The sequence below is a fragment of the Besnoitia besnoiti genome, chromosome I (assembly GCF_002563875.1).
Source record: "Besnoitia besnoiti strain Bb-Ger1 chromosome I, whole genome shotgun sequence".
In the NCBI taxonomy this organism is placed as follows: Eukaryota; Apicomplexa; class Conoidasida; order Eucoccidiorida; family Sarcocystidae; genus Besnoitia; species Besnoitia besnoiti.
Window position 1 is genome coordinate 3097536 of NC_042356.1, and position 19190 is coordinate 3116725.

Genomic DNA, 19190 nt, shown 5'->3' on the forward strand with positions numbered 1-19190 from the left:
GGAAGCCGCTGACGAGCTGCAGCTCGACAGGCGACACGCCGAGAGCGCCGCTGTGGAAATCTGCACACGTCCTCTCAGCTTCAAACGCGAATTGAGACGCTTCCCCATCAGCTAGAAACTGTTCTGCGGTGACTATGGACAAGGGCGAAAGCAGCGAACCTGACTCACTAGCGAAGAATAGAGGGATGCATGAGCGCGCAAGAGAGAGGGAGGAAGGCCGGCCTGCGCGTCCCTGCCCGCGTGGAAAGGGCTGTAAGCGAGAGATTCCTCCGCTTGCATGCTGCGGACACGTTCCCAGCCCGTGTAGTTTGCGAGATTTTCTTGACATCCACCTCAGCGTCCGCCTCATCTGCGCGTGCCTGCCTCACTAAACCGCAGGGTCGAGGCCACCTCGTGCCTTATTACACGAATCCAGGCACTCCTCCAGCGGGCACCGCCAGCAAAGTCACACTTACACCTAGACTATATATACATATATCTACGTATATATCTGTATTTATAAGCACACATTTGCGTCTGCACTTGCGAACCTAAATATATATATATATATATATATATATATACCCTAAACCCTAAATATATATATATATATATATATATATATATATATATGCAGACGCAAATGCGCGGTTCTAGAGAGCAGACTGGGAAATCCTTCCGCAAAGGAGACTAACGGCGGACTCAGCAGGTGCCTCACCGCTTACGATACAGGCAGCGTCTCTCCCGCGGGGGGTGCGCATCCGAAGCATGCATGTGCCGCATCTACACCTGTCTGCCTATCACACGGGCGAGTTGCCCAGCTCAAGAGGGCAAAAGAAAAACCAGTAGGTGAAGGCGTGAGGAAGGAAGCAAGCTTCACTGCGGCCCACGGACGCAGCGAAGTCTCTAAAACGCGGCGGAGGTTCTATACTCTTCACAAGAGAATGCCGATCTTTTTCGGCGATTGCGCGAAGGCACTCAAAAAATCTCTTTTCCCATGCGTGAGCATTCCACGTCTCCCTTGCCATTCCAAGCGGATCGCTCCCCCCCCTCCCCCTAGTGCACATATACGCCGCCGCACATACAAACGGTCTGCATGCATCTGAGGGCTGTCACAGCAGAAAGTTTTTCAGAAGAACGCCGCCCTCCTGTCCCTTCCGCCGCGTCCCTGAGCTGAGCGCCCGCTTCAGATTCGCGCAACTTCCTCTGCGCACATCAGAGCGCTGCACACGCCGACGAAATACAGGTATCCAGTTCGCTCTGTCTGGACATGCAGATGAGGCGTCTGCGAATGATACTGGGCGTCGTAGAGCTTCGTTTCTTCACGGGCACTTCCGATCGAAAGCCCCGCGCGCGCCGAACTCTTCGTACTCCTCGAGCGTGACGCAGAACTGCGGAAAACTCCCCAGACAGCCCAGGATGGAGCCGCCGATCCACGAGGCAAAGTGCCGCTCGGCGTCCACCGGACACGCGACGACGCGCAGCGGAGAGCTGAGGCCGTTGCCGCTCTCGCCACACTGCGCCAGCAGCGGACTCAGCGCGGGGTCGAGCTGAAGTGCGTACATCTGCAAAAACGAGAAGAGATATCCGCACAGAAGCGTGAAAGAGAGTGGAAAAAAGAGGCCCGAGAGGCTCATCAGGCAAAAAGCCGCGATGACGCGCACACCACTCAGGGTGTCGTGAGGCGGGCTCGGCGACTGCCATTTGGGGCGTGGAGGGAGTTGTCTCTGCGCATTTTGGCGTTCTCACCTCCTCCCTGAATCTGTCGAGAAACCCCGAGTAGAGACTGCCGCCGCCGGTGGGGATGATGGTCGCCGTCACGTCTCTGCGTGCTCCAGCGCCTCCGCCTGCGCAAGCGGCGATGCACTTCTTGATGCCATCGAGCAGTCCCACTTCGCAGACGCCTCGCGCGGCCTTCTCGACCGTGCCGTCGGTCTCGCCCACCTTCGCGCCGGCGGCGGGACTGTAAGCGTTGAAAAAATGGAGCCTCAACGGCACGGAGAAGAGGGCCTCGGGCACCGCCGAACGGAGGATGTCCGCGACGCCCACCGTGAGCGTGGTGCCGTCGGGGAGCACGTAGGACGAGTCTTCTTCGCCTTCCTCGCGCTTCCTCTCTCCCTCCGCGCTGTCGCCGCTGGCCTCCGGACTGCCTCGAGACGCGCCGGACTTGCCTTTGCGAAGACTGGGCTTCTGCGAACGCCCGCGCAACGGCGGAGACGAAGGAGACGCCAGAACCGAGCCCACCAGCGCCGACGCAGCTTGTCGACCGCGACACTCGCCCAACACCTGCAGCGCGCACCCGCCGACACACACCGCGCCTGTAAGGAGGGAGATGGGACGACGAAGAACAGGGCGAGGAATATCGCGCGGACACATAAGGAGAAACACATTCTCACCCGCCGCAGAGGAGAGGGAAACGCACACCGAAAGAAGGAAGCGTCTCCTACAAAAGCGCACAGAGGACTCGACAGGCACCCCGCGAACCACGAGCTGCAAACCCGGGCGAGCAGCGCGATCTGTGCGTTCCTTTCAAGTCTCGACGCAGTGGACTCAGCAATCCGAGACGGCGGGGAAAGGAGAGAAAAGACGCGGACCGACTGCCTCGGCGCGAGGGCGTCTTCGTTCTTCTTCTTCCTCCTCCTCCTCTCTTTCGCGATCCCTGGAGTCTCCTTCTTCTTCGCGATTTCTGCGTGCTCCTTGGTGTCTCTTCACTCACCTGCGTGAGGACTTCGAGGACGTGGTTTTCGCCCCAGTCTTTGTAGCTCGAGGTGACGTGAGGGCAGGGGGCAATCTGCACGATTTCCCGATTTTTTTCGTCGACGAAGCGCGTGAAGCCTGGCGGCGGAGCCTTCTCGTCGTCCGCCCCGCCCGCCTTGCCCGGCGCGCCCTTCGCCTCCTCGCCGTCGGGCTTGGTGCGGCCGCCAGGCGTGGCGTCGCCTCCCCCCTCGCCGGAGCTGCGGCGGCGCTCGCCGAGGCCCGCGCCCGCGCTTCGACGGCGCCCACGCTCTTCTTTGTCCTTCTTGGGGCTTTTCTCTGGCGCCTTGGCGAGCGGCGCGCGCGTCACCGCGAAGCCCGGCGTGAGAGGCACGCCGTGGACGCCCAGCACCGACCGCGCGAACGCCGCGCAGTGAGCGCCGCCGAAGCTGAACTCCTGAATCGATTTTTGCAGCACAAAACCCTCCTGAACCGCGCAGACGGACGTGTTCGAGTGCCCAATGTCGGCGACGATCGAGGAAGTCCGCGCACACCCGAAGCACGCCAGCGCCGCCTTCTTGCACAGAAACGCCCGCGACACCTGCGGCCATCACCCCGCAAGGCCCAACCAAAACAGTCCAACCAACGCCGCTGCTGCTGCTGTGCGCGGCGCGGGGTCGCAGGAGCAAGAGAAAACGCTGCAGGTGGTGCAGTCAGAGCAGCGGGCCGCGGGGACACGAGAAGGAGCGAGCGGCGGCAACGACGGAGCGCGCAGACAAGACTGCGAGAAAGACAACAGTGCTGCACTGGAGCGACCGCGGGGTGGCGACTAAAACGAGGAACTACCGGCGAGAGAAAAAAAGACGAGCTGGATCAATCTGCGAAACAGAGAGATTCAGGGCACACGAGAACCCACCCCGAGCCGTGTTTAGGGTTCGCAACTGCTTTCGGCCTGGGTGAGGCAGTCCCATCCCGCTCGCTGACCTTCAAGTCCTCAAACAGCAGCTCAGCGTAGGAGTCTCTGAGATAGGGATTCATGATATTCGGCTCCGTCAGCAGCACAGCGCGGCCCTCCAAGCTGCCTTCGTCCAGACCACGTCGCCCGCAGGCGGTTTCCAGAAGGCGCTTGAAGCCCTGCGAGCATGCGTAAAACAAAGGTGTGACTCAAAGAAAGCAAAAGCGGAAGAAGAGAAGACACCCGCACGCAACACAGGGGAAAGCAGAGAAGACAGTACAGCTGAGACTAGAGAACAATGAAAAAGAAGGGAAGTACGTGCAACACTTCCGCCGCGGGGGGAGGGGGGGAGGGGGGGGGGGGGCAAAGAGAAGAAACAGAGCGAAGCTACGACGGAAACATCAGAATATGTCGGCAACATGCTGAAGGACATGAATAAAAGTATATAAGGGATGTTTAATTCCTGTATTAGAGGATCTCAAACGCATGGTAAGTGCGCTGAAAATGGAATTAGAAGTTATGTTTGAAAGCAAGTAAAGATTGGAGATTATTTTTATCTGTAGTAATAGTATGAGATCCAATAGGCGCCTTTATCTCTTACTGGGATGTTGACGGAGTATACACCGGGGCCAGTTTCCCATCCTGCTCCATATAGACTTGCATCGCTTTCCGCTTGCTTGTCCTCTTTTTTCACGTCCTCGTTTTTCCTCTTCTTTTTCGCCTTGTCATCGCGGCTCTCTCGAGCCCCTGCACTCCCAGACTCTTCGAGGCCGGCGCCTCCCTTGGCGAGGAACGAAGGGAGATAAGACACGACCGGCAGCAGGTTGAGGTGGTCGACTTTCTCGAGCGGATTGAGAGGCGCGATCGAAAGCACAGAAGGCGCAGACTTGCCTCGAGCGAGGCTCTGAAACGCAGGATCCTCACCGCCAGAAAGGAAGCTGAACGAAGAAGAGGCTGACGAGAGATCAGAGTGAGGAAGCCCGACGACACTCGGGGCGATCCACCGCGGCAGCGCGTCTCCAGAGACGCCCGCCCGCAGTGTATGTGCACCCAAGTCGAAGATGAGCGGAGGCGACGGCAGAGGCGCAGACGAAAACATTGTGACGATAGAGAAAGCCTAGGAGAAAAGAGAGACACGACGGAGACGGGGATGTCTGAAAAACGCAGCCGCGACTGCGGAAGAGGGTTGCGGAAACTGCGCGCAGTCGAGAATAGTGAGAGTGTACATACACCTCAGAACTATTCTTCTGTCCTGCAAACGCCCGCCATCCTGCTGATCGCCTCCAACTTGAGTCAACAGTAGGGGAAGATCTCGAGCCGCCGCGGGATGACAGCAAGCGAATACCAATGACGCTAGGCGGGCACCCGAACACGAGCTAACGCGCTGAGAATGAAAGAAATGAACTCGGCGTCGTGGCCTGATGGAGGACAGCCGCAGGAGGACGGGGAAGAAGCAAAACGCCAGACGGAGAGAAAGGGACTAGTCGTCGGCGGACACGAGCACGAGGAGAGAGAGACTAGTCCCCCATGCGAGAGGATACAGAGACGGAGACGTTGAATTGAATGAAGAAGAGCTAAGAAACCGAACGCAAAAAAGAATGAACACTTGCTGGCGAACCAGTCGTGACGACCTGTGCGGGATCCTCTCGCGACGCCGTGCGGCGAAAAGTAGTCCGCGGCGAGGGAGGAAGAAACTGATGAAAAGCGCTGCTCCACAGAAAAAAAAAGAAAAACGGAAGACGCGGGACACCGAAAAAATGAACAACAAATCCCCTACGCGAGTCGAGCCGGTGAGAAAGTAGATGCGTAGAGCGGAAAGTCACGCGCGGGCAACGCTCAGCTGAGAGTAAAGGGAAAGAGGCGTCCCCCGTGCAAGAAGACGAAAGAACTGAGTGATGCCAGCTTCATTTGCTTCCTCGTCTGCACAGACCCGCCCCAGCCTTCTGTATACACGTTGTGTCGTTCAATGAATTTTCGCCCCAGAGAGCGAGAAAAGCATTTGCGGACTCTGCATGCGCGTTTGAAAACACGGGAGACGGCCGACGGAGAAAGAAGACAAATCGATCCAGCAGCCCAGGGCGCGGAGGCTCGTTTGGAAAGAGGATACAGAGAAAAGAAGAGAGAAAAGCTGCCGCTGGGGGGTGCTTGCTCACCGTGAGAGGACAACCCCCTGCTTACTACAGAAGCTCTCGGGTGTCTGTACACCCGAAGCGGCAGCTCCCACCCTTGCGTGCGGGCTTCTTGCTGGTCTCGCGCCGTTTTTTGTGGACAAATTCGAAAGCACGATCTGCGTGTGATACCTGCCGCGATCAACAAAACAGATTTGCTTCGATGTGTGCAGGAGCGACATAACGCTCCCTGGCTCTCGCTTTGTTCCTTGACGGCACACTGCCCCCGTTTTCGGCGAGCGACTTGCTCGCCGTTGTCTCGTTCCCAGGGTTCTGCTTCGGGTGTACATACACCAGGAAGAAGCGAACACACGAAGCGTGTCAGTATCCGCGTTTCAGGGGTTCTCATCAGTTGGCTCTCCGTCGCTTGGCAAAACCGTTGCTCTGTTTTTTCTGGGACACTGCTTCGTATTGCTTCCGTCGGCCTTCTTTCTCTTCCTGTTGAAGGCGCTCCGCGGGTGCGCGGTCTGCGTATTTCTTTGACAGGCTTTCATTCTGCAACGCTCCTTCGTCTTACCTCTCCCCACTTTACTCCCCTTTCCCGCGTTTCCCTGCTTTTTCCCCTTTTCTTCCTCCGCATTTCCGCCTCGTCTGCTTCTCCGTACTGCCCTCGTCGGTCAGCTTCCGCTCCTCTCTTTCTCGCTTTGTCTTGCGTGAGTCGCGTCGGTACACACGCGTCAAACTACGGGCTCTCTTTCTCTACGAATTCGGCTCCTGCCCTTCCTTCGCAGACCTCTTCCCTCCCTCGTTTCGATTTCCCCTCTGCCACAATGCCGCCTAAGAAGAAGGCCCTCCTTAAAGTCATCATCCTCGGTGACAGCGGGTAAGCCTTTGCGCGAGCCTTCAGGAAAAAATGAACTCACCGAGCGTGACAGGATAGGATGGGTTTTGGAAGAAACAGAAAAGAAGATACGAGCAAGATCCAGCGCCGCCGCCAGGGGCTGCGCGAAGCGAGCTGAAATGGTGGAGTCAGAGATACGCAGAAGAGGGGAATCCCAGAGGAAGAACGCGAAGATGAGAGTTGAGGATAATATGAGTTAGAGCCACGGGGTAACAAAAGCCAAGAGAAGACACAGAGAGAGACTGGCTGAAACAGGGCGGAGATAGAAAACAAGTAGAGTAGCGAGGGGCAGAGGAAGAATGCTAGCGAAGTAAAAGAAAACTTCTAAAACACGACTGGGGGAGAGAGGGGTTTTAAACGTACGGAGCGATGAAGGTCTCGTGTGAGTGGAGCCGAAGAAAACATGGGGAAGGACGGGCGCGAATGGAGGCGAGGCGCAGCAGAGAAAGACGTGAAACATGGCGCCAAAGAGAGGTTCCACTGGCAACGAGGGAACAAGAAGGTGCGTAAACAGAAGAACACCGTGGAGAGGCGGAAAGGCTCTCAACATGGATAAATGTCGCGAAACAAGTACAGATCAAAATGTGAATGCATGGAGCAAGAAGTAGATTCGTACGTGGCGCTGGGCTTCAATTGCTCTCCATTCAGCCGGGAGTATTTCTATTTTCATTTATTTTCCATTTTCATTCATTTTTTCCACTTTTTCTCAGGGTTGGCAAGACCTCCCTGATGAACCAGTATGTCAACAAGAAATTCTCCAACCAGTACAAGGCTACGAGTAAGACACTGCCTCATCTTTTTCACTTCTATATCTGTCAAACGAGATTTCTGTCAATCCAAGGAATTCCATACACTTTGACTCACAAGTGCAAGCGTTGGTTCTCCAGTCTGAGTCCTTGCAGGCGCTCTGGTCTTCTGAATCTTTTTTCCTTCGCATATCCAGTTTTTCATCTGTTTCTTCTCTCAAGGTCGCGAGCGTGGGCGTTTTTTTTCCGTCTGCCGCCTCCTTCAGAGTCCTCAGGCGGCGAAACGTTTGTTCTTGTTTCATTTCAACATTCCTTCCTTGCGCGCCAGAGGCGGTTTGCGCTGCGCTTCCTCTTTCCGAGTCTTTGCGTGCGTGTCTGTTCGCCTGCGCCCACGCTTCGTTTCTACTCACTCGCCAGCGTTGTCGCAAACTTTGTGTCTCTTCAGTTGGTGCCGATTTCCTCACGAAGGACGTCGTGATAGACGACAAGGAGGTCACGGTTCAGATCTGGGATACAGCCGGTGAGTGCAGGGTTCAAAAAACCCTCTCACACTGCCTCAGGAGATGCGAAGAATTCACATGCTGTCTGCCTGAGAAGCACCTCCGTGCCCTACACATCCATAGGTATATATATATATATGTAAATGTATGTACCATATATGTATGTATATATATGTATCATATATATATATATATATATATATATGTAGGCTCTTGAGGACGCCGCGACAGCAGGATGAAAGGTGCTTGTGCGCCCTTCAACTGGACGAAAGGCTCTCTGCTCCCTCAGGACGCTTGGGCCTTTTCGCTTTGCTTTTTTTTATTGCTCACGCAATCCATGAAGCTTCCAGAGGACCCTGGAGGATTTTGTCGTGTGAGTCTATGCGTGCTTTGATCCCTATGCGCCTTGTTTGTGAAGGTGGTCGCCGCCGAAAGCGCGGCGCGTCTCTCACTCTGTGTTTGAGGCTTTGCTTCTCCTGGCGACTGCGGCGGCGCAGAGAGGACTCGCGAGGCACGGCTGTTGCGGTCTTTCGGTGTGGGTTTCTTGCGTCTTCAGGTCAGGAGCGATTCCAAAGTCTCGGCGTGGCTTTCTACCGAGGCGCGGACTGCTGCGTGCTGGTGTTCGACGTGACGAATCCCAAGTCGTTCGAGAGCCTTCAGTCGTGGAAGGAAGAGTTCCTCATTCAGGTGGGTCCCGCCCTCGCGGGGCTTGCGGCTCTTTGCCGGCGGCGACGTGAAGAAGACTGCCTCGCAGATTTTTTTTCTCAACCGTTGGGTGTGGGAACCCCGCGAGAGAACTGCACACGCAGTGCGAATATACAAGAAGTTCCCTCTTCCACGCACCAACACTCAAGCGTGCGATGTCAGACGCCCAGGCGCTGCGTGACAGACTCCTGCTGGCCCCACATATGATCAGTCAAACACGAATCTATCTTTGTCTAATCGCCTATATCCATCTGTCTATATATTTATCTGTATATCCAAATTTATTTCTATCCATCTATATGTATGTAGATCTACATAACTATATCTATCTATCTATCCATCTATCTATCTATCTATCTATCTATCTATCTATCTATCTATCTATCTATCTATCTATCTATCTATCTATCTATCTATCTATCTATCTATATCTATCTATATCTATCTATATCTATCTATATCTATCTATATCTATCTATATCTATCTATATCTATCTATATCTATCTATATCTATCTCTATCTATATCTATCTCTATCTATATCTATCTCTATCTCTATCTATCTATATCTATCTATATCTATCTATCTCAGTGTATGTGGTGGTGAAGAGCGATCCGCTGGAGTTTAGTTTCGTTTGACAGGATTAGGGTTTAAGGTTTTTGAGTGAGCAGGGAAGGCGAGAGAGAAGACCTTTTTTTCTGCGCGATGTGTTTCTGGTGACCTCAGTCGTCTCCGCCGGACCCCGACTCCTTCCCGTTCGTTGTGGTGGGCAACAAGGTCGATGAGCGTAAGTCCGATCTCATTCTGAAAATGAAAACATCCTCGACAAAGAAGCCTCATGTCCAGCAGAGACATCACGGTAGACATCGGTATCCTCACTCGACAAATACGTGCATGCCACTGTAGACATCGTGTGGAGGAAGTGTGTAGTTACTCGTTTCCTCTCTTTTTCTCTCTGTACGCACGTTTGCGCGCTTCTTTCGACCGTGTTTCCTGTATACGTGCCCGCCCACATGCGCGACGGGAGACATCCACTCGGGTGCAGTCTTCGCGTCTTTTTTTTTCGGTTTTTCGACCGAGCGTTTGCTTCCTCGTCGCGGCGGTTTTTTCAGGCGAGAAGCGCCGCGTCTCATGCGGCAAGGCCGAGGCCTTCTGCCGCCAGAGCGGGAGCGACATTCCGTACTTTGAGACGAGTGCCAAGACTGCCGCGAACGTCCACCTCGCCTTCGAGGAGATCGCGAAACGGGCGATGGTGCAAGAAAAGAAGCAGGAGCAAATGTAAGAGTCCTGCGACTTTTCTAATTTGAGCGACCGCCTCATCTCAGGTCGCGTTTCCCTTCTCCAGCCTGCCGCGGAACTGTCCATGGAGACGGATTTTTGGCACGTCTCTCCATGAGGAAGGGGAGAGGAGTCAACACACGTCTGCGTCTGCGCAAGCGAGAAAGAAGGCAAATTGCCGCTGCAGCAAAGCCCCCAAGATTCCTTCTCCAATGGTATATATATATTCCTATAGATTACGTGTATGCATCCACAGCTGTACATGCATATAGATGTGTGTAAGTATTTATGTTTATATATATTTGTATGTACCTGTATACGGAGAGCATGCATCTGCTCCCCCTGGCGTTTTTTCGTGGCTCGGCGTGCGTGGATATGAGTAGATGAATGTAGTGGTGATTCAATCTTTACGGAAGGCGGACAGAGTTGTGCATCACACGCACTCGTACCTGTGTATGCAGCTCGCTGTAGCTCGGTGTTTCTTGGCTTTGACAGAATTTTTTTTGCTGCGGGCGGCCGGCGCACCCGCAGCTTCCCGTTGCGTGTCGTGAGGAGTCTCGGAGTGCGGAGCTCGGATTTGTTAGTCTGGAAATTCACGGCCTTGAGTGTCTTTCCTTTTTGTCAGCTACCTCCCTGAGACGCTGACTCTCTCCAACCCGGACGTTCGCCCCGCACCCATCGACAACAGCGGCGGCTGTTGCTAAACGGCGAAGACCAAAGACAAACGAACGCCACCGAATATACATAGATATTAATTCATAAGTATAAATGTATATATGCTGCTGTGAGAGGCGAGAAGCAGACGGCCGCGGCTCTTCAGAGGGACATGCAAGCGAGGAGGACCGCAACGTTTTTTCTTCTGTCTGCAGCCCTAGGCATGTACTGCACCCCTCTGAAGTATGCGTGTGGGCTTAGTGTGGAAGAAGACGGTGAAGGAGACTCTTCAGCCGCTGCCTTTCCTACCATGACTAAACGTTCAGATGTGAGTCTGGGATCGCTGTATCGTGCAGATGCACCGAATACATATACATGGATTATGCATTTCCTGCGATTGGTCTATTAATTTGGATGGGGAGTCTGACGCACGCTGTTCCTTTGGCTTCTGTTCGTTTCGAATAGCCCCCCGTGTCGTCGGGCTTGTTCATTGCGTTTTGCGAGGAAGGCCAGGCGACTTCACTCGCGCGCGTGCCTTTTCTGTCTGTGCCAGGTCGTCGCGGTGTGCCTCGCCGAGTGTCAGCTGTGTATACACACGGAAAGAAACGAAATTCGGCCTGAGATCCTCGTCCTCGCAGGGGCGAACGCCTCGCTGGCCACGATCGCTCGCCTCTTCTCTCTCCCCCGTCTTTTCTTTCCGCGCTCTCTCTCTCTTGATGTCGATCTTCCTCGCTCTGTACCCGCCAGCGGCGTTTGCGAGATTTCTTTTCCGTCCTGCCTCCTCTTTCCGCTCGCGCGCCACTTTCTGGTGAGCAGACACCGCGCCGAGCTGCCCACTGTTTTGCATTTTCAGCGGGGCGCCCAGCCGCAGCAGCGGCTGCGAGCGAACTGCAAGCGACAGCAGCCCCAGGGACGTTTCGCTCCACTTAATGAGAAGCGTGGTAGTACTACTGTAAGTGCATCCATATACAGTCTCAGCAGCACCGGTTAAGCTGTAGAAGAATCGAGTTTGGGTGAACACAGAGGACCATCGAATTCAACGGTATGCTCATAAAAATAACGGTACATTTTGTAAGCAAATTCTCCTTAAAACTAACGAAGCAGGTACAACCGTACGAGCATTGATTATACCGATCTCTACAATTCCAAGTCGTAGATGCTTACGTACTGCGCTCACAAACGTCGTAGCCCCAGGCGCGCCCCGCACACGCCGAGACTTGCGAGTAAATCGTAAAGAGAAGAACGCAGAAGCTTCAGTACGCCTGCTAAGCTCGTCCCAGCGGCTTCTCAGAGGAGATCCTCGCGTCTCACCATAATTTTGATATTGAAATATTACTAGTTGATAGCCGCGACTCCTCTCTGGTGTGCTACTCAGCAGCTGGATGGTGCTTGGCTGCATCGCGCGGGATTTTCCATGCGCGTGGACACGAATTTACTTTCTCCTTTCTCAGCGCGCACGCCGCCGGCGGGCCATCGCCCGCGACTCACAGATTGAACAAATGCGGAAAAAACAGAAACGAGACGAAACTTGCACTTTGAGTGAAATGCGCTCCAACAGAAAACGACGAACTCCGTCCACCGGACACCGAGACAAAACTAGACGCGCGTCCCGAGAAACAACTCAGGTTCGGGAGTGCAGTTGGGGCCAAAGTTGACTATTGAACAGTGTAAAAGGCGCGCACATGGTGTCAGCCCCCCGCGGCAGGGGAGGACTCGCGTCGCAGTGTGCGCCTTCCGTTTTCCACACGTTTCGAAGGCGGCCCGCGGGAGACAAGAGCACTACAATCCTGGCGCAAAGAGCGGATCGAGCACCCCCGAAGGCACGATAAAATCTCTTGCCTGCCGGGGAACGCCGCGAGCTGCGGGCTCTCTGGAGTGTATGTACACCTGAAACTCGGGAGGCCAACAGCTTTGTGCTTGCGCCCTGCGAGAAGCGCAGCTTCTCGCTCACGGACAGCTCCCTTTTCGGGGGTTGCTGCGCCGTCGCATGCGTCGCTCACGGCTACTTCGGAGTCTGCGCTGGCTGCGTTTCTTGGGTTCTCGATACAGGACTACAGTTGCGATTTCGTCTGTAGCGTCGCCTGGCCTTAGACCAGGTGTACGTACACCGGCGAACTCAGACGTGTCACTCCACCGTACGACGCGCTGCGCCTGCCCGCCGCGGGTGCAGCAAGGCAGTACAGCGGCTTCGCGATCGACGGAACGACGCCACTGCGTCGTTTTCGCACAGGAATGCTTGCTTCAATCTTGACCTTCCATTCTTCTGCCGCCGCGCGAGCGCGCTCCTGAGGGCGCGTAGCTCCCTGCGGGTTCTCTAAAGCGGCGCGCGGCCTTGATTTCTCATTGTGCCTTTCCAGCGTTGCTGACGATCCGCATCTGACGCCCCCGCAGAACAGCTCGCGCGCTACGTGCGCTTGACCTTCGAAGCCTCTGCGGTGACTTGCTCGTTCGCTTCCGTCGCGGCCTGCGTGAGAATCTCCCTGGCGACGCGCTTGACCGTAGGTACAGCTACGAGAAGCAGCGCGCAGCCTCCCAAAACGAAAAACGGCTTCGCGCGCGCAGAGGAAGAAGCGAAGAAGAACGAGGAGAGCGAAAAGGCGGGAGGAGGCGCGGCCGGACTCTCCGCAGACGGAGAGGAAGAAAAAGTTGAAAAAACTGAGCAGAGAAAGCGCAACGCAGGACAGCACATGTGCAGACACACAGCGGATGGAAGGGAGACATGACAATCAACCCGCCGAACGAAAAAACAAAAAACACAAAAAGAGAGAGGAGCCAAAACTTACGATTCGTCAGATGACGATGAAACGGAGACGACGGCCACAGACAGGCTTGAAACCACTCGTTTGGAAAACAGCGAAGCGCTTGACGAAGGTCGCGCACCAAGCAAAAGATGAACAGCCTTACGCGACGCGTCTGTTCGCCCGAACCCCCGAAACCCTAAACCCTGAACTTCCTCGCCGCCTACTTGTGTCGAGATCTGGCAGTTCTGCGCCGATAGCCGCGTACGCCAGCGCGAACGGGAAACCCGTCAGGAACGTCGCCAGCGCGAACTGCCTGCGCAGAAAACTCGTGAAGCAGCAAAAGGCACCACCGCGTGAACAGACTCTGAAACACGTTGATCTCCCTCACACACCGACTCGCGGAGAAAGGCGTTCACATCCACGCGCACAGACATATGCCTGCCAACATGAGTTTCGGGTTGAGACATCGATATGTGCTTGTGCGTACAGAGCCGGTATGCGCCGCACGGTACCTCTTGACACGCGCGCGAAAAAGCAAACGACGGAAACCGGCGTCTCACAGAACGCGAAAACGAACCCACACCACGCTTGGCATGAAGATACAGACCTAAAACCCAGCAAACAGACAACGCGCATTCATGCGCGCAGCGTACACATGTCCAGAACGAGACCGGATTTGAGCGACGGATGTGCCCTTCTGAGGAAGCTAGTCTGCGACGAGTTCCGCAGAAAGCAATTTTTCCTTTCTACGCACCAGAAGGTCACGCCAGTGACGCCGAGGAAGTAGTTGTTCAGCGTGTAGGGCAGGACCATGCGCGCGCAGAGAAGAATCTTTAAGCCTTCTTTTCGAACTGAAAAAGAAGAAGAGCGGCAACACACAGACAGATGCACACCTTCTTCACACTGCCCTGCGGCGAGCTGCGGCGACGTACCTCTCGCTGAACGCCACCTTAACGTCCGACCGGCGATCTCTCGTTCCCATCGTGCAGGACTGTGAACCTGACTGGTGCTTTTTAGCATATTGTGCGGCGCTAAGAGTCTGCCTCAGCAGGCTCGCGAGCCTGGGCGCAGCGAGATTTTGCCGCGTGGCTGTGTCAAGTTGAAAAACTAACCACGAGCCCTAGGAGGAGGAACACATCACATTTGCGAGACGCGCACAGAGGAACAACTCTAACTCAGCGCGTGGCGGGCGTGCGAGGCAGACGACACGCGCCGCGCAGCTCCGCGCGTACCGGCAAAGTCAACTGCGCGCAGAAAGGGGCGCTTCGCGACTACGTGGCGGAGGATGACGCTGCGCAGGAGAAACCGCGAGAAGAGGAAGGAGCTGCAAGCGCCCAACAAACTTCCTGAAGAGATAAACAACGAAAGCACGCACAACTCAGGTTGAAGCATAGGCGGAATCACAGGGATGACACACAAAAGTGTACACAAGCGCGTTTGTGCCGTGGAGCGCGCCCCACCGCGAAGACGGCGACGCCTCGTCCCCAGAGAGAGAGACGCAAAGATCAACTCCAACTTGGCTTTGATGAAAGTATGAGTCGATGAGCAAGTCTCGCTCTCTCCTTTTCAGTGCAAAAAACGAAAGACAATGAGAGCTGCCGTGCCCGAGAGCCTGACGAACATGCCGGGCGACGAGTAGAACTCGAAAAAAGAAAGAAGTATCGGGGCTCTCATTTCAAAACTTACCGCTGAGAATAAGGAACATAGCGAGCAGGAGGTTGTCTGAGAAGAGCGCGCCTGCGGCGACGGACATCACTGGCGCTGGCACAAACAAAATGCCGCCCTGAAAAAGCGACAAAAAAAAACGCGGCGAGTGGAAGCCGCCAGAACAGTGAACAAGGAAAAAAATCCTAGTGACCTACACCCAATAAAAAAAGCGCTGCATGCGCATAATCCAGACATATCTATATGTGTATGTTTGAATTATATATATACAGTGTATATATATGCATACAAATGTAATCCATACATATATAAATGTATATAATCCAAACATATATCATATGGAAAAATATACGTCTGGATTATGTGCATGTAGCGCCGCGCTTCGTCCGCTTTGGCGTCCGCGCCTCTCTGCTTGTGTGCGGGAGGCGTGTCGACTCACGACCGCATATAGGCCGACGAACGCGCCGAGGCGGCTGAGGCTTTGCTTCGCGCCGAGCCCCGCGCTTTCGCGCTGCAGCGACTTGACGAACTGCTCGAAAAACCTGAGGAAGGCGAAGCGCGTAGCGAGCCACAGCGCCATGCCGACGGCTGCGGCGAGCGCGGAGACGCGCAGCGCGATCGCCAGCAAACCCTCGCCGTCTCCGCCCGCAGAAGAGGCGCGCGCGCGAGAAGACGCCTCCACGCATCTTGCCTCCGCAGGCGCGCGTTTCGAGGCCGAGGCAAAAGCAGATGCAGAGGCAGCGTCCGCCGCAGAGGCCGCAACGGCGCGAGGAGAGCCTCTGCTGCAGGGCAGCGAAGGCGTCGAGGAGATCGTAGCCGGAGAACAAGAGGAGAAAGAAGGGGGAGGAGGCGGAGACATCTGGAGAGCGGGAAGGGAGACGCTCGGACTGAACCTCAGAGAGTGAGATTGAGACTGCGATTGAGAGAGAAAGAGCTCTCAACGTTCCCTCGGCGCCGCAGACAGGAACGGTTACAGAGAATACGCGAAGATACACAAAGAGCCGCGCGCGAGGGCACGTGGGGAGGGAGGGGAAACCGTGGAGTGGCGAGACAGGCTGGACAGGAGACAGCGAAGGCAGCAAGGCATATGGGATAGCGGAGAAGAAAACGAGGTGGTTCTAACAGAGGGCTGGGACACTAAATAGAAGTCACAAGACGAGAGACAAGCGCAGAAAGGAGAGGCGCAAACAAGAGAAATGCCAGATAAAAGACGCACGCTCACTGATGGGAGGCAGACACGACTGAAAGCAAGTGGCTGGTTCCAGGCACGGGATATGCCAAAACTGGCGCAAGCAGAAGCTCACGATGAAACGGTCAGGAAAAAGAGGAGCAAAGCAAACAGCAAGAAGCCTTTTTGAAAAAAGAGACAAGCGTCACGGATACGGTATCTCCCGTACCATGAATCGATACTTTCCACTGAGCCATTTGTCCACTACGCTTTATCCAGCCTTGTCAGCTACGTCTTTCCTTCTCTGCCTGACGCTCTGTTTTCTCTCCTCTCGGTTTCCTCAATGCATTTCTTTCTAACTTTCTTCGTCGCTTTCTTGTCCGCTCGATCGTCACAAGACAAAAGGCCGCGGAGGACTCCGGGAGGTGCGACAGAAGACAGACGGGGGGGTTTCCGCGATTTGAGCGCTCGACAGCGCTCGCGAAGAGACAGCTCTACAGAAATTTGTCCTCTCTGTCCGTGAAGAAAAAACACCTCGGAAAAGTGCGCAGAGGGAAAAAGAAGAGAAGAACTAGGTGACTGCAGCGCCCGCGCTACACTTGCATGCGCTGACAGGACCCAAGGTGTATGTACACCCGAGTTGCCGCACGTCGGCCACAAAACACGGAATTTCTATTTTTGTTGCCCTCTGCCTCTTCTGTTATGCAGATGACGACCCGGGAATGCGCGAGATGCCTTATTTATGAGACACGTGCGCCCATTCAGAGGTCTTCTCTCAGGTTTTTGTCTTTTCTCAGCGCGCAGCACATCGTGCCGCAGTGTGCGAGAGAAGTGGGCGAACGAAGGCAAGAGCCTTGAACCGTTTTCCGCTCGCTTGTTTCCTCTGCTTTCACGTCAATGCGATTCTTCCGCTGCGCGTTGATTTGATTCACATTCAGCCTCCTTGCCATAGGCCCTCGTCTTTGTTTCTTTCCTCCTCCCTTCCTGGAGTGCCTTTTGTCTTGTCCTGTATAGACCTCCTGTTTCTTAGCCACAGCGAAGACCCGCCTCTTTTCCTTTTCGTGGGTCGTCCATCTTCTTCCAACGTCTTCGCTTGTCTTCACTCAAGTCCCTCTTCTCGCTAATCCCCTTGTCGCGTTTTCTTCCTCTCGCTGTCAGCCGCCGGCGCATGCCTGTCGCCCCGCGGTTCGCGGTGAGCGGGTCGTTTTTGTGCTCGTGTGGCCTTCGGCCTTCTTCCGTCGTTTTCGGCAGGTCCTCCGCTTGCCCTTTCGCCTCCATGGCAAGGAGGCGTGGAATCCTCCGCAGAAGCTCGAGACAAAACGCGCGACTCAGACGAAAGGCGGCACTGAGCCCCGCCCGTGAGAAGGCCTTCCCCCGCCATGCATATGTGAGGAGATTTATCTAGCTCTTTTTCTTCGCTATGCATGCGGAGACTCCGCAGACGCGGGTCTTCGGTCGAAGAAGGCTTTTCTCGAACGAAAACCGCTCTGCCTCAGCGACCCGTTTTTCGTCCGTCGGGCCCTCGTCCACGTTTGCTCTTCGCGTCTCCCGCTCTCCTTTTTCGCGCGCCTCTTTCGCGGCAGGCGGTCACCTTGCCTCTCCAGGATGTTCAGACTCGCCTCGCCTTCCTTGTGCTTCGCTGTCTAAGTCGCTCAGGCGGCCGCGGCACCATGGCAACCCTCCTCTTTTGCACTCGCGTCCAGCCGGCACGAGGCAGGTCTCTCTGGGGTGCCGCTGCCTGCTGTTGACTTTCGTCTGTCTTTCCTCTGTCTCCGCTTCGTTGACGAACCATGCAGACAGCACTTGGGGGGGCCCGTTCGTCTCTGAAGCTCATCTGCCCACCTTTTCTTCTCCTCCGGTCCCTTCCTTGGTCCCTGAGTCGCGCCTCCGTGCTGCTCCTTCTTCCCTGTTGCCGCCGCCTTGTTCAGGTGTACGTACACCCCAGTACGCCTTTCTTCCCCGGTCTCCGTCTCTGCCGGCTTCGGGCTGGTGTTGTTTTGACGGCGCGTATTCCTCGCGAGACGCCTCTTTTCTAAACACATCGTCCGCCGTCTCTTCGCGATATCAGTTCTCGACGCTTTCCTCTTTGTCTTCCGCACTCCCTCTCTTCTCGTCTTCGTCTCGCGTGTCTTCTGCCTTGCCCTGCGCGGCGTTTTCTTCTCTGCGCTCGCCTGCGTCTCGTCTCTGTGGCGGCGCTTCGTTGCCTTCTTTTTGGCGCCCTTCGCCGCCTTCCGGAGGCGTCTTCTCTCCGGCCCCAAGCGCGCAGCCGAGGCGACCGGCGATCCCGTCCCGCGAGACGGCTCTCTGGGGGTTCACGATCTTCGTCAACCCCGACACTGCGCCAGACAAGTGAGTCGCTGCAGCATGCAGGCCTGCGCGAGGGACTCTGTGAGAGATGCTGCGCGCCGTCCTTGCTGGGAAGGAAGCGAATATCGCTGGAGGACGCGTGTACCCCCACAGCGGAGACGAAGCAGAATAAGAGCGAAAGCGCACTCAGCGAGCGTCAGGTGAACTTTGTAAGGTCACTGGGCTATGGTTCGTTTGCATACTCTTAAGAAGCCGAAGCCTCGTCTCGTCACCAGTAGCGGAGTCGACACTCCTGTCGGCGGCGCGTGTTTGCGTTCTCCGCTAGACTGTTTTTTTGCATGCGTCGCGCTCGGGTTCGCACCCATTCCGTGTATGTGCTCCAGGACTTTTTGCGATTTCCGAATTTTCTCTCTCTCCTCAGCAAGGACTTGATCGTCGGCACCTACAACCGCATGTGCATATCGCAGGGACACATTCGGCGCATCCGCGAAAACCGCCGCCGGGTGAAGCGCGTGACGCGCGGTGAAGGGGGCAGCTTCGCAGTGCTCAAGCGCCGGAAGGAGAGGTACTGGGAGATGCGGAAGACTCGCGAAACCGCCAGGCGCGTCCTCTGGACGGACATCGGCAAGCTCCGCTACGGGCAACTCCGCCGGCTCATCGAGGCCCTACACACCAACGTGACGCTCGAGGAACGAAAGCTGCGCCAGGAGACCGGCGAACAAGCGCCGCCGAGCGCGCGCGAGGCCGCCGCGCCGCTCTCTAGAACGGGAAGCCCGTAGAGGCGGCCG

At 55.6% G+C, this 19190-nt stretch overlaps 4 protein-coding genes across 4 annotated transcripts; 2 read left to right on the forward strand and 2 right to left on the reverse strand.

Annotated features, from left to right (window-relative positions):
- Positions 1-1301: 1301 nt before the first annotated feature.
- BESB_004620 (actin-like protein ALP3b) lies at positions 1302-4727 on the reverse strand (the record flags this gene model as incomplete). Its single annotated transcript, XM_029359217.1, has 5 exons — positions 1302-1544; positions 1729-2265; positions 2696-3274; positions 3658-3807; positions 4230-4727. The coding sequence occupies 5 exons, from the start codon at positions 4725-4727 to the stop codon at positions 1302-1304; spliced, it is 2007 nt and encodes a 668-aa protein (XP_029222130.1).
- A 1839-nt stretch (positions 4728-6566) lies between these two features.
- BESB_004630 (GTPase RAB7) lies at positions 6567-10571 on the forward strand (the record flags this gene model as incomplete). Its single annotated transcript, XM_029359218.1, has 7 exons — positions 6567-6619; positions 7348-7415; positions 7829-7903; positions 8440-8570; positions 9316-9376; positions 9702-9867; positions 10493-10571. 7 exons carry the CDS (start codon positions 6567-6569, stop codon positions 10569-10571), a joined length of 633 nt encoding a protein of 210 aa, XP_029222131.1.
- Positions 10572-12925: 2354 nt separating this feature from the next.
- BESB_004640 (SNARE associated protein) lies at positions 12926-15786 on the reverse strand (the record flags this gene model as incomplete). Its single annotated transcript, XM_029359219.1, has 6 exons — positions 12926-13176; positions 13487-13575; positions 14017-14113; positions 14495-14608; positions 14949-15045; positions 15367-15786. The coding sequence occupies 6 exons, from the start codon at positions 15784-15786 to the stop codon at positions 12926-12928; spliced, it is 1068 nt and encodes a 355-aa protein (XP_029222132.1).
- Positions 15787-17263: 1477 nt separating this feature from the next.
- On the forward strand, positions 17264-19181 carry BESB_004650 (uncharacterized protein; the record flags this gene model as incomplete). The annotated part of the gene is made up of 3 exons (XM_029359220.1): positions 17264-17287; positions 18164-18444; positions 18824-19181. The coding sequence occupies 3 exons, from the start codon at positions 17264-17266 to the stop codon at positions 19179-19181; spliced, it is 663 nt and encodes a 220-aa protein (XP_029222133.1).
- Positions 19182-19190: the final 9 nt, after the last annotated feature.